The sequence below is a fragment of the Xiphias gladius genome, unplaced genomic scaffold (assembly GCF_016859285.1).
Source record: "Xiphias gladius isolate SHS-SW01 ecotype Sanya breed wild unplaced genomic scaffold, ASM1685928v1 HiC_scaffold_595, whole genome shotgun sequence".
Classification (NCBI taxonomy): Eukaryota; Metazoa; Chordata; class Actinopteri; order Istiophoriformes; family Xiphiidae; genus Xiphias; species Xiphias gladius.
The window spans coordinates 2,934-16,000 of record NW_024402294.1 but is presented as its reverse complement, the minus strand read 5'-3'; the positions used below and the strand labels follow the sequence as shown (position 1 = coordinate 16,000).

Here is a 13,067-nt window from a genome sequence, read left to right as displayed (position 1 = left end):
ATGTGCAGCAAGTTGAAGAAAAGTTCAACCATCCACAACTCAGATGACAAATAATGGTGCGCGTTCACGACGGCAGCGTCGTCCTCTCTCGTCCCACCGCTGCCTACGGCGGAAACACATGAGGCAGCGACAGGAACTTCAGTGTCTGAGAGCACTTTAACTCTTATTGATTTGAGTGACGACGTGGGCGCCATTTTCAGTCTTTTTGTTGAGCCTTTAATCGGAACTCCATGAAGACACAGATGAGATTAATACATGAGGGCTGAGACTGATGCGTAACAGTTTTATATTTAAAATCTCTCTGCTCTCCCTCCAACAGAAAAAGATGGATAAAGGAGAGTACAATGATCCTCAGAGTTTTGCGACTGACGTCAGGTTAATGTTCTCCAACTGTTACAAGTACAATCCTCCAGACCATGAGGTGGTGGCCATGGCCCGCAAGCTGCAGGTATGTAAAACCTTCAGAACCTTCCACAGCTTATCAGAATCTTCCAGAACCTTTACGGTTGTAGTCGTTTACATTAATCGCTCTTTCCTCAGGATGTGTTTGAGATGCGTTTCGCAAAGATCCCAGACGAGGGCCTTGAGGCGTCGGTCCCGTCTACGACGCCGTTGGTCAGTAAAAGCACCGCCTCCTCTGACAGCAGCAACAACTCCTCCTCCGACGAATCGTCCGACTCCGAGGAGGAGCGAGCCACGCGATTGGCAGAGCTACAGGAGCAGGTTGGTGCTGCCGAGCAATCACAGGTCAAGAACATCCTGGTTTTCTTCTTTTTTTTAATATTGTAGATTCTTGGCCTACCCTGCTCAGGTGTGGCCTCGGCACTTCTTGGCCTACCCTGCTCAGGTGTGGCCTCGGCACTTCTTGGCCTACCCTGCTCAGGTGTGGCCTCGGCACTTCTTGGCCTACCCTGCTCAGGTGTGGCCTCGGCACTTCTTGGCCTACCCTGCTCAGGTGTGGCCTCGGCACTTCTTGGCCTACCCTGCTCAGGTGTGGCCTCGGCACTTCTTGGCCTACCCTGCTCAGGTGTGGCCTCGGCACTTCTTGGCCTACCCTGCTCAGGTGTGGCCTCGGCACTTCTTGGCCTACCCTGCTCAGGTGTGGCCTCGGCACTTCTTGGCCTACCCTGCTCAGGTGTGGCCTCGGCACTTCTTGGCCTACCCTGCTCAGGTGTGGCCTCGGCACTTCTTGGCCTACCCTGCTCAGGTGTGGCCTCGGCACTTCTTGGCCTACCCTGCTCAGGTGTGGCCTCGGCACTTCTTGGCCTACCCTGCTCAGGTGTGGCCTCGGCACTTCTTGGCCTACCCTGCTCAGGTGTGGCCTCGGCACTTCTTGGCCTACCCTGCTCAGGTGTGGCCTCGGCACTTCTTGGCCTACCCTGCTCAGGTGTGGCCTCGGCACTTCTTGGCCTACCCTGCTCAGGTGTGGCCTCGGCACTTCTTGGCCTACCCTGCTCAGGTGTGGCCTCGGCACTTCTTGGCCTACCCTGCTCAGGTGTGGCCTCGGCACTTCTTGGCCTACCCTGCTCAGGTGTGGCCTCGGCACTTCTTGGCCTACCCTGCTCAGGTGTGGCCTCGGCACTTCTTGGCCTACCCTGCTCAGGTGTGGCCTCGGCACTTCTTGGCCGACCCTGCTCAGGTGTGGCCTCGGCACTTCTTGGCCTACCCTGCTCAGGTGTGGCCTCGGCACTTCTTGGCCTACCCTGCTCAGGTGTGGCCTCGGCACTTCTTGGCCTACCCTGCTCAGGTGTGGCCTCGGCACTTCTTGGCCTACCCTGCTCAGGTGTGGCCTCGGCACTTCTTGGCCTACCCTGCTCAGGTGTGGCCTCGGCACTTCTTGGCCTACCCTGCTCAGGTGTGGCCTCGGCACTTCTTGGCCTACCCTGCTCAGGTGTGGCCTCGGCACTTCTTGGCCTACCCTGCTCAGGTGTGGCCTCGGCACTTCTTGGCCTACCCTGCTCAGGTGTGGCCTCGGCACTTCTTGGCCTACCCTGCTCAGGTGTGGCCTCGGCACTTCTTGGCCTACCCTGCTCAGGTGTGGCCTCGGCACTTCTTGGCCTACCCTGCTCAGGTGTGGCCTCGGCACTTCTTGGCCTACCCTGCTCAGGTGTGGCCTCGGCACTTCTTGGCCTACCCTGCTCAGGTGTGGCCTCGGCACTTCTTGGCCTACCCTGCTCAGGTGTGGCCTCGGCACTTCTTGGCCTACCCTGCTCAGGTGTGGCCTCGGCACTTCTTGGCCTACCCTGCTCAGGTGTGGCCTCGGCACTTCTTGGCCTACCCTGCTCAGGTGTGGCCTCGGCACTTCTTGGCCTACCCTGCTCAGGTGTGGCCTCGGCACTTCTTGGCCTACCCTGCTCAGGTGTGGCCTCGGCACTTCTTGGCCTACCCTGCTCAGGTGTGGCCTCGGCACTTCTTGGCCTACCCTGCTCAGGTGTGGCCTCGGCACTTCTTGGCCTACCCTGCTCAGGTGTGGCCTCGGCACTTCTTGGCCTACCCTGCTCAGGTGTGGCCTCGGCACTTCTTGGCCTACCCTGCTCAGGTGTGGCCTCGGCACTTCTTGGCCTACCCTGCTCAGGTGTGGCCTCGGCACTTCTTGGCCTACCCTGCTCAGGTGTGGCCTCGGCACTTCTTGGCCTACCCTGCTCAGGTGTGGCCTCGGCACTTCTTGGCCTACCCTGCTCAGGTGTGGCCTCGGCACTTCTTGGCCTACCCTGCTCAGGTGTGGCCTCGGCACTTCTTGGCCTACCCTGCTCAGGTGTGGCCTCGGCACTTCTTGGCCTACCCTGCTCAGGTGTGGCCTCGGCACTTCTTGGCCTACCCTGCTCAGGTGTGGCCTCGGCACTTCTTGGCCTACCCTGCTCAGGTGTGGCCTCGGCACTTCTTGGCCTACCCTGCTCAGGTGTGGCCTCGGCACTTCTTGGCCTACCCTGCTCAGGTGTGGCCTCGGCACTTCTTGGCCTACCCTGCTCAGGTGTGGCCTCGGCACTTCTTGGCCTACCCTGCTCAGGTGTGGCCTCGGCACTTCTTGGCCTACCCTGCTCAGGTGTGGCCTCGGCACTTCTTGGCCTACCCTGCTCAGGTGTGGCCTCGGCACTTCTTGGCCTACCCTGCTCAGGTGTGGCCTCGGCACTTCTTGGCCTACCCTGCTCAGGTGTGGCCTCGGCACTTCTTGGCCTACCCTGCTCAGGTGTGGCCTCGGCACTTCTTGGCCTACCCTGCTCAGGTGTGGCCTCGGCACTTCTTGGCCTACCCTGCTCAGGTGTGGCCTCGGCACTTCTTGGCCTACCCTGCTCAGGTGTGGCCTCGGCACTTCTTGGCCTACCCTGCTCAGGTGTGGCCTCGGCACTTCTTGGCCTACCCTGCTCAGGTGTGGCCTCGGCACTTCTTGGCCTACCCTGCTCAGGTGTGGCCTCGGCACTTCTTGGCCTACCCTGCTCAGGTGTGGCCTCGGCACTTCTTGGCCTACCCTGCTCAGGTGTGGCCTCGGCACTTCTTGGCCTACCCTGCTCAGGTGTGGCCTCGGCACTTCTTGGCCTACCCTGCTCAGGTGTGGCCTCGGCACTTCTTGGCCTACCCTGCTCAGGTGTGGCCTCGGCACTTCTTGGCCTACCCTGCTCAGGTGTGGCCTCGGCACTTCTTGGCCTACCCTGCTCAGGTGTGGCCTCGGCACTTCTTGGCCTACCCTGCTCAGGTGTGGCCTCGGCACTTCTTGGCCTACCCTGCTCAGGTGTGGCCTCGGCACTTCTTGGCCTACCCTGCTCAGGTGTGGCCTCGGCACTTCTTGGCCTACCCTGCTCAGGTGTGGCCTCGGCACTTCTTGGCCTACCCTGCTCAGGTGTGGCCTCGGCACTTCTTGGCCTACCCTGCTCAGGTGTGGCCTCGGCACTTCTTGGCCTACCCTGCTCAGGTGTGGCCTCGGCACTTCTTGGCCTACCCTGCTCAGGTGTGGCCTCGGCACTTCTTGGCCTACCCTGCTCAGGTGTGGCCTCGGCACTTCTTGGCCTACCCTGCTCAGGTGTGGCCTCGGCACTTCTTGGCCTACCCTGCTCAGGTGTGGCCTCGGCACTTCTTGGCCTACCCTGCTCAGGTGTGGCCTCGGCACTTCTTGGCCTACCCTGCTCAGGTGTGGCCTCGGCACTTCTTGGCCTACCCTGCTCAGGTGTGGCCTCGGCACTTCTTGGCCTACCCTGCTCAGGTGTGGCCTCGGCACTTCTTGGCCTACCCTGCTCAGGTGTGGCCTCGGCACTTCTTGGCCTACCCTGCTCAGGTGTGGCCTCGGCACTTCTTGGCCTACCCTGCTCAGGTGTGGCCTCGGCACTTCTTGGCCTACCCTGCTCAGGTGTGGCCTCGGCACTTCTTGGCCTACCCTGCTCAGGTGTGGCCTCGGCACTTCTTGGCCTACCCTGCTCAGGTGTGGCCTCGGCACTACTCGGGTACAGTTTCGGCACTCGGATAGCGCCTCAGGCTGTCCCTGGTAGATCCTTGGCCCTACTGGGATGTGGTCCAGGTCTCCAGCCACATTCCACTACAGCCTTTGTTGCCACTGAACACTGCTTTGGTCGCGCTCGCACAAGGTCTCGTTTTCAATGAATTACCTGGGGTTGGGGGGCACCTCGCTTTTGCTACCTACCTAGCAGGTGGATTCGGCCGTGGGTAGGAACTTGGACCTGAAAAAGCTGAACATAAACTCAATGCCATTTTAGATTTGACCTTTATTTGGGGCGACCTGTTTATTAACACACACACCCCTCTCTCTCTCTCCCTCCCTCACCCTTTTAGAGAAGGCAGCAGGAGGCGGGGCCTCAGGAGGCGGGGCTAGTCGTTTGAGTGGCAGCTCTTCTTCCTCCTCTGATGACAGCTCCTCAACAGGAACCTCCTCTTCCTCCGACACAGACTGAACACACACTTAAACACACAAACACACAGTACATGCACACACATACATGTTACTGAACACACACACTGATCACACACACAGAGGTTTATCCACTCTACACACACATGCAATCACAGGAACTCAATCTATACAGTTAACACATGCAAATACAGATTAACACACACATCCATGTAAACTTCCATCCTGAACACACACACACACACACACACAAAAGACAGAGATACACACTCTGAACTTCTTACAACACACACACACACACACACATATATAAACGACACACACATGCCCAGACTTTGAGACTGTATGTAAATAGGCTGACCTGTTTTTTAGCTCCTAGTGTCGTTTTTTTTTTTTTTTTCTTCTTCCTGGAGGAATGCAGAGAGACAGAAGAGAAGAAGAAGAAAGCAACACCTTCTAAGCGAGACGAGAAGAAGAGGAGGGGAGGGAGGCAGAGAGACAAGCAGCCTGCCTGTCTGTCTGCCTGTCTGTCTGCCCAGGAGTCGTACTGAACTCCTCTGAACACTAGAGCCTCGCTGCCGTAGAGAGAAATAAAACCATCGAGGCTTTCTTCTTCTTCTTCTTCGTCTTCTTGGACGGCCGGCTGTGACCCCTTACCTCTGAAAACATTCCAGAAGCATCTATAGAGCATCATGGAGAAGAGGAGGATGTGATCTCAGTGGGTTTTATGCTGATCAAGGTTTCAGATATTGAACCTTTGGGAGTGGAGCTGTCAGCAAGTGATAATTTGAAAATTTTCTGTTCCTCAAATTTTTGTTTTCGGGGTGGAAACGCCTTTGAGACAAAGAGAGCATCGTCGGACACTTAACCGAAACCTGGTCTTAGGGGCCAATCGGGGTCTTTCCGTAGAGTGTAGTTCTCACCGGATCTGCGGTAAATCTGTAATCAGTGCTTCATGTCAGCTGCTGGTGAATGACGTGAAAACATCCATTCGTCACATTAGCTGAAGCAGCGGGAACATTTTGGTTTCCGGTTTCTACATAAGAACCAAAACTCCAGGAGTCAACAATTAGAGACTTGAAACTTGCTGCAGAGAGAAGATCTGTGAAAGTCAGATTTAGTTGGTCATAGCTGGTTATATTGTTATTTCATGTTCCACCTGAGAGCACTTTTTTGAAGAGTATCTGAACATTAAATCCACCTCTTTGAGTCAGAAAGTTATACTGGACCATCAGTTGACTCTGGTCTCAGTCTGTAATTTTCCCTGGAACAGCAGTTTTTTGTGCATTTCCTGACAAAATCCTGTCTTTCATCCATCTTTAAAATTATGTGATGTTGCCTTGTAGGTGGAGTACAGGGTAATGTCACGCTGACTCTAATCCTGTCCGTGCCCCCCATCAACACACACAAAAACAGAAAGTGTAGAGTCGTTTGAGTCTTCCTGACCAACGCAGAGACTGGAATTACAGGTGATGCATACAGTTTCCGGAGGTCCCCCTGGCTTCAGAACCAGTGTTGTATATTTAACTCTCGTGTGGACGTGTGATCGGATCAGAGATGGAGACCGTGCGGCCGGCAGTAGTTGGCTCAGGGGTCCGTTACGTTGCTGGTGACAGGTGTACTGATTAAAGGTGAGAGGGACGGTTGTCGGGGCTGAGTGCAGCGGCTTCGAATGCAGTTTTTGAATGTGAAGGATGCAAGTTGAAGCTAAAATGGGATCTTCGGTTTGTTGGTTTTAACAAGTGCTCAAACGAACAATTATTGTCCGGATCAGTTCATTTTAGGATCATTTTTGATGAATCATTGAGTCTGTGGTCTGTGAAAATGTCAGAAAACTGAACGTCACCTCCGTCTCTCATAGCAGAAGGTGACAGAAACTCAGATATTCAGTCCTTGAGCGGTATTCGATGCACCCAGGGGGACGGTTTTCAACAGTGGTCTCACCTGCGCCAACACAATATCCCCAAATCCACAATAACTTTAACTGACTGCGATGGACGGTCTCTGCAGCAAGTTTCAAGCGTCTGCAGGCGTTTCTTTTCCTTTTGTTTTGTTTTTTTTTTTATATATAAAACTGATTGATTTCCAATCTAAAAGGAGGAGACCTAACCTCAAAACTGATGGATAATTTGTAAACAGACCTGTGATTCAGACTCTTGCTCTGATAATAGGTTTAACCTGTTGGATCCAGGTTTCTGTTTTCTGGAGCCAAACTCTTCTTTTAGTTTTTAATCAAAAAAAACCCTCTGAGACCAAACCTGTCTCACCCTTTGGTCTTTAGCCCCAAACCCCTGACTACTGTCTGCCCCGGGGTCAACACTGGGGGGGGTCACCGGACCCTGACCCCCCCTCCCCCCATCCAGCGCCGGCTCTGTCAACAGAGAGCGAGACAGACTTCTCTTTTTTCCTTTTTTTTTTTTTTTTTTTTTTAACACTACATTTGCTTTATTTTCTGTTATTTCTTTTTGATTTTTCAGGTTGTGTGCTGAACTTGTTTATGTCTTATAAGGTTCTCTATATAAAAATGTCTTTGTACCGCTGTCCTGTTCCGAACCCCTGCCCACCCCCTGAACCTCCTTCACCCCCCGCCTAAACAGAACCACTTATACTGTAACAGCCCCCACCCAACAGATACTTCAGACTCAGAACTGTCCCAAATGTAAGGAAGAGTCCTGGTTAGACATAAGATTTAGGTCGGAGGTTGAAACGCCTTGTTTGTTTTAAAGTTACTTATTTTATCTGATTTTGTAGGAAGCACAGGGAGAGTTCAAACTTCAAAAGTTGAATAAAACTTCACCAACATCTGGTCTCTTTAGAAAAAGAGAGAGGAAATCCCAGCAATGAAAAATACCACATTGGTCATTGTTAATGAATTCTGAATGAGAACTGTGAAACCGGGCTCAGAGCTGGGAGGAACTGTGGGGCAGTACTCCCGATACTCTCAGTACTTGGAGTCCTGTTGAACAGTCTCTTTCTTGGCCAACCGTCCTGCCTGACGAGAACTTCGTTTACATTTATTCACAGCATCTGTAAGGTAACATTTTTTAAAATTTACCAGGTATTTTTAATGATTTTTAGTCTTTAAAATGTCAAAAATAAAGGAGAACCCTCATCACGAGGAGGTAGATTAAAAAAAATGTGGCTTCTTCTCTGCTCAGCAGATAAAAAAGGTTTTGATTTTTCATTCGAGGCAAACTCAGAAAAAAACGACGAAAGAAGAAATGTTAGCCAGCTCAGAGGGATAGTTGAATGAAACTGGTCAGGTAATTGATCATTTTAGCACCGGTTCTATTTTGGGAGCAGTTTTTAAAATCACTTAATTTAATCTGGTTTTAGTACAGTTTGTTCTGATTGGCTAGAGCAGGATGAATTAAAGCTCCCTGTGGAGTTCTCTTGTGAACAAAGTTTTTGATTTCGTTCAGTCTTTCTCACCGAAAATCCTCCAGCACCAACAAACGCGCCGAATGCATTTTGCCAAAGCGATGAAACCTGACTCGTTTGCATCTCTGATGGCCGTTGTGTGTTTCTTCCTCACTGCCTTTGCCGGCGTGTTACCTCCAGCTCCAGATGGGAGGATTTGTGTGAAACTATTGGCAGGACTCTACCTAATCACCATGTGACAAACAAAACGAGGACCGGCCAAAAGCTCCACAGGGCACCTTTAATGAATGGCAATTTGCGCGTAAACAGGACAAACCGACCGATTGTAATTTTGTCTAAGGTGAAGAAGCCAGTTGATGTTTTGATGAAATCAAAACTCTGCTCGTGTGATTGGTTTGCTGCGGTTGAGCTGCAGTCAGCTGACTCCTTCGGTCAAACTCGGAGCCTTCTCGGAAGCTTCCTTACGTTTGGGACACCCGATCCCAGAAGTCCAGTGCCGTGTCTCATGGCTTCGGATCGGGGCTGTCCCGGCGGGACACAGCGGCGTTACAGTGTAGCGTGGGACCCGTCGCCTTCCGCAACCTGAAGAGGATTTTCTGTCCTGTGTCAGGTTGGGTCCAGGTTGAGCTAAAGGGAAATATGAACCGACAAAGAGAAAAATTTCAACACCAGACAAAACCCCACCTTTCTTAAAGTCAGCTGCCTGACGCTGCGCTCTGCTCCGATTGGTTGGTTGCGATGGCCGCTGTGTTGACGTGTCCCTGGAACATTAATGGCGTGACAGTTGTGCCGCTGTGTTGACGCGATGTCAGATTGCTGCGTCTCTGAATCCTCTCAGAAGTTCCAGTTCTCCGACCCATCTTGAACACAGCACTGTCAGACGGGTGGGGGGGTTCTCAGTTTGCTTTTCTTTGTTACTAACCTCACTGTGTTTCTGTGTTGATCTGGTTTTGCTGCAGTGCTGCTGATCAAATCCGGTTTAATCTGATCGAACCCGTCTGTTAAAATCACGTGACTTCAACTCCAAAGCTCACCTGTCCACCTGTCCGCCTGTCTGTCTCCTGGATGGGTATCTGCTGTTCAGACCACGATCCGTCTGTTGAAACACCCTCAAATGTTTGACCTTTGATCTCTGCGTACAGAATGACGTGATGAGTCTTCCTCTGTGGTCGGAATCGGGCCGTAGACAGGTGGAGCTCAGTCAGGTTTTCCTGTGCGGGCGGAGGTGCAGGTCAGACAGGAGGCGATAGGAGGTGCGCAGGACCACAGAGTCATTGAAAAGCTAAGCGCGGGGTCGGGGTCTGCCAGGATCAGCTAGACCCACTTGTTCTTCGCGTCCTTCCAAGAAAAACCAGAAAGGGAAATAATCACTTTCTGTGCAGAGGCTTTTTTTCACCCCGAGTTTTGTCTCAAGGTGCAGTCATGTTACATTTCTGCTCAACAGAATCTCCACAAACTTGTTTCCAATAAATAAATATTGATCCGAGCGATTGCAAACTGTAAACTGAGACAGAGACAGAGACAGAGACAGAGACAGGGACAGGGACAGGGACAGGGACAGGGACAGGGACAGGGACAGAGACAGAGACAGAGACAGAGACAGAGACAGAGACAGAGACAGAGACAGAGACAGAGACAGAGACAGGGACAGGGACAGGGACAGAGACAGAGACAGAGACAGAGACAGAGACAGAGACAGAGACAGAGACAGAGACAGAGACAGAGACAGGGACAGGGACAGGGACAGGGACAGGGACAGAGACAGAGACAGAGACAGAGACAGAGACAGAGACAGAGACAGAGACAGAGACAGAGACAGAGACAGAGACAGAGACAGAGACAGAGACAGAGACAGAGACAGAGACAGAGACAGAGACAGAGACAGAGACAGAGACAGAGACAGAGACAGAGACAGAGACAGAGACAGAGACAGAGACAGAGACAGAGACAGAGACAGAGACAGAGACAGAGACAGAGACAGAGACAGAGACAGAGACAGAGACAGAGACAGAGACAGAGACAGAGACAGAGACAGAGACAGAGACAGAGACAGAGACAGAGACAGAGACAGAGACAGAGACAGAGACAGAGACAGAGACAGAGACAGAGACAGAGACAGAGACAGAGACAGAGACAGAGACAGAGACAGAGACAGAGACAGAGACAGAGACAGAGACAGAGACAGAGACAGAGACAGAGACAGAGACAGAGACAGAGACAGAGACAGAGACAGAGACGGAGACGGAGACAGAGACAGAGACAGAGACAGAGACAGAGACAGAGACAGAGACAGAGACAGAGACAGAGACAGAGACAGAGACAGAGACAGAGACAGAGACAGAGACAGAGACAGAGACAGAGACAGAGACAGAGACAGAGACAGAGACAGAGACAGAGACAGAGACAGAGACAGAGACAGAGACAGAGACAGAGACAGAGACAGAGACAGAGACAGAGACAGAGACAGAGACAGAGACAGAGACAGAGACAGAGACAGAGACAGAGACAGAGACAGAGACAGAGACAGAGACAGAGACAGAGACAGAGACAGAGACAGAGACAGAGACAGAGACAGAGACAGAGACAGAGACAGAGACAGAGACAGAGACGGAGACGGAGACAGAGACAGAGACAGAGACAGAGACAGAGACAGAGACAGAGACAGAGACAGAGACAGAGACAGAGACAGAGACAGAGACAGAGACAGAGACAGAGACAGAGACAGAGACAGAGACAGAGACAGAGACAGAGACAGAGACAGAGACAGAGACAGAGACAGAGACAGAGACAGAGACAGAGACAGAGACAGAGACAGAGACAGAGACAGAGACAGAGACAGAGACAGAGACAGAGACAGAGACAGAGACAGAGACAGAGACAGAGACAGAGACAGAGACAGAGACAGAGACAGAGACAGAGACAGAGACAGAGACAGAGACAGAGACAGAGACAGAGACAGAGACAGAGACAGAGACAGAGACAGAGACAGAGACAGAGACAGAGACAGAGACAGAGACAGAGACAGAGACAGAGACAGAGACAGAGACAGAGACAGAGACAGAGACAGAGACAGAGACAGAGACAGAGACAGAGACAGAGACAGAGACAGAGACAGAGACAGAGACAGAGACAGAGACAGAGACAGAGACAGAGACAGAGACAGAGACAGAGACAGAGACAGAGACAGAGACAGAGACAGAGACAGAGACAGAGACAGAGACAGAGACAGAGACAGAGACAGAGACAGAGACAGAGACAGAGACAGAGACAGAGACAGAGACAGAGACAGAGACAGAGACAGAGACAGAGACAGAGACAGAGACAGAGACAGAGACAGAGACAGAGACAGAGACAGAGACAGAGACAGAGACAGAGACAGAGACAGAGACAGAGACAGAGACAGAGACAGAGACAGAGACAGAGACAGAGACAGAGACAGAGACAGAGACGGAGACGGAGACAGAGACAGAGACAGAGACAGAGACAGAGACAGAGACAGAGACAGAGACAGAGACAGAGACAGAGACAGAGACAGAGACAGAGACAGAGACAGAGACAGAGACAGAGACAGAGACAGAGACAGAGACAGAGACAGAGACAGAGACAGAGACAGAGACAGAGACAGAGACAGAGACAGAGACAGAGACAGAGACAGAGACAGAGACAGAGACAGAGACAGAGACAGAGACAGAGACAGAGACAGAGACAGAGACAGAGACAGAGACAGAGACAGAGACAGAGACAGAGACAGAGACAGAGACAGAGACAGAGACAGAGACAGAGACAGAGACGGAGACGGAGACAGAGACAGAGACAGAGACAGAGACAGAGACAGAGACAGAGACAGAGACAGAGACAGAGACAGAGACAGAGACAGAGACAGAGACAGAGACAGAGACAGAGACAGAGACAGAGACAGAGACAGAGACAGAGACAGAGACAGAGACAGAGACAGAGACAGAGACAGAGACAGAGACAGAGACGGAGACGGAGACAGAGACAGAGACAGAGACAGAGACAGAGACAGAGACAGAGACATAGACAGAGACAGAGACAGAGACAGAGACAGAGACAGAGACAGAGACAGAGACAGAGACAGAGACAGAGACAGAGACAGAGACAGAGACAGAGACAGAGACAGAGACAGAGACAGAGACAGAGACAGAGACAGAGACAGAGACAGGGACAGGGACAGGGACAGGGACAGGGACAGGGACAGGGACAGGGACAGAGACAGAGACAGAGACAGAGACAGAGACAGAGACAGAGACAGAGACAGAGACAGAGACAGGGACAGGGACAGGGACAGGGACAGAGGCAGCCGACTCGTGGGGACGTGGTGTGGATGTGGAGAAGTGGAAATCAAACGCCAGCCTCCGTACGCGTCTTTGTCCTCTTGACGCCTTTAATCGTACTAATGAAAAGAAAACTTCTCTCCGTTTCAGATGGTCAGTGTTTGAAGCAGACTGACATCTTCACATCTCACCTGCCAGTAACCGGACGCACCTGATTGGTGGAGCTGGCGAGGGTTTCAAATATTTGACCCTGATTGTCTGATTAATGGTTTGATTGATTTGATAGGAAATAATCTGACAACTCTAACAGTTTTCAGTCATTTTAAACGCCGAGAAAATCGGAGCATTTTCTGTTTCATATCATTTCAAACCGAATCGGTTTATCTGGCAGAAAGTCTGGTTTCCGAAGCTTTTGACCAAATTTCATGGCCTTCCCCAGCGTGTGGAGTTGCTCACTTGTCATGAGGGTGGTTTAGTTGTTGCCAGGTGATTTAAGCGTGGGATTTCAGCCATGTCGAAACGAACCGCGGCGATTA

At 52.2% G+C, this 13,067-nt stretch overlaps 1 protein-coding gene across 1 annotated transcript; it reads left to right on the top strand.

The window, feature by feature from the left end:
* The first annotated feature begins 300 nt into the window (after nucleotides 1-300).
* LOC120787761 (bromodomain-containing protein 3-like) lies at nucleotides 301-7,448 on the top strand. The gene is made up of 3 exons (XM_040123349.1): nucleotides 301-448; nucleotides 541-723; nucleotides 7,365-7,448. The coding sequence occupies exons 1-3, from the start codon at nucleotides 326-328 to the stop codon at nucleotides 7,446-7,448; spliced, it is 390 nt and encodes a 129-aa protein (XP_039979283.1). The 5' UTR covers nucleotides 301-325.
* Nucleotides 7,449-13,067: the final 5,619 nt, after the last annotated feature.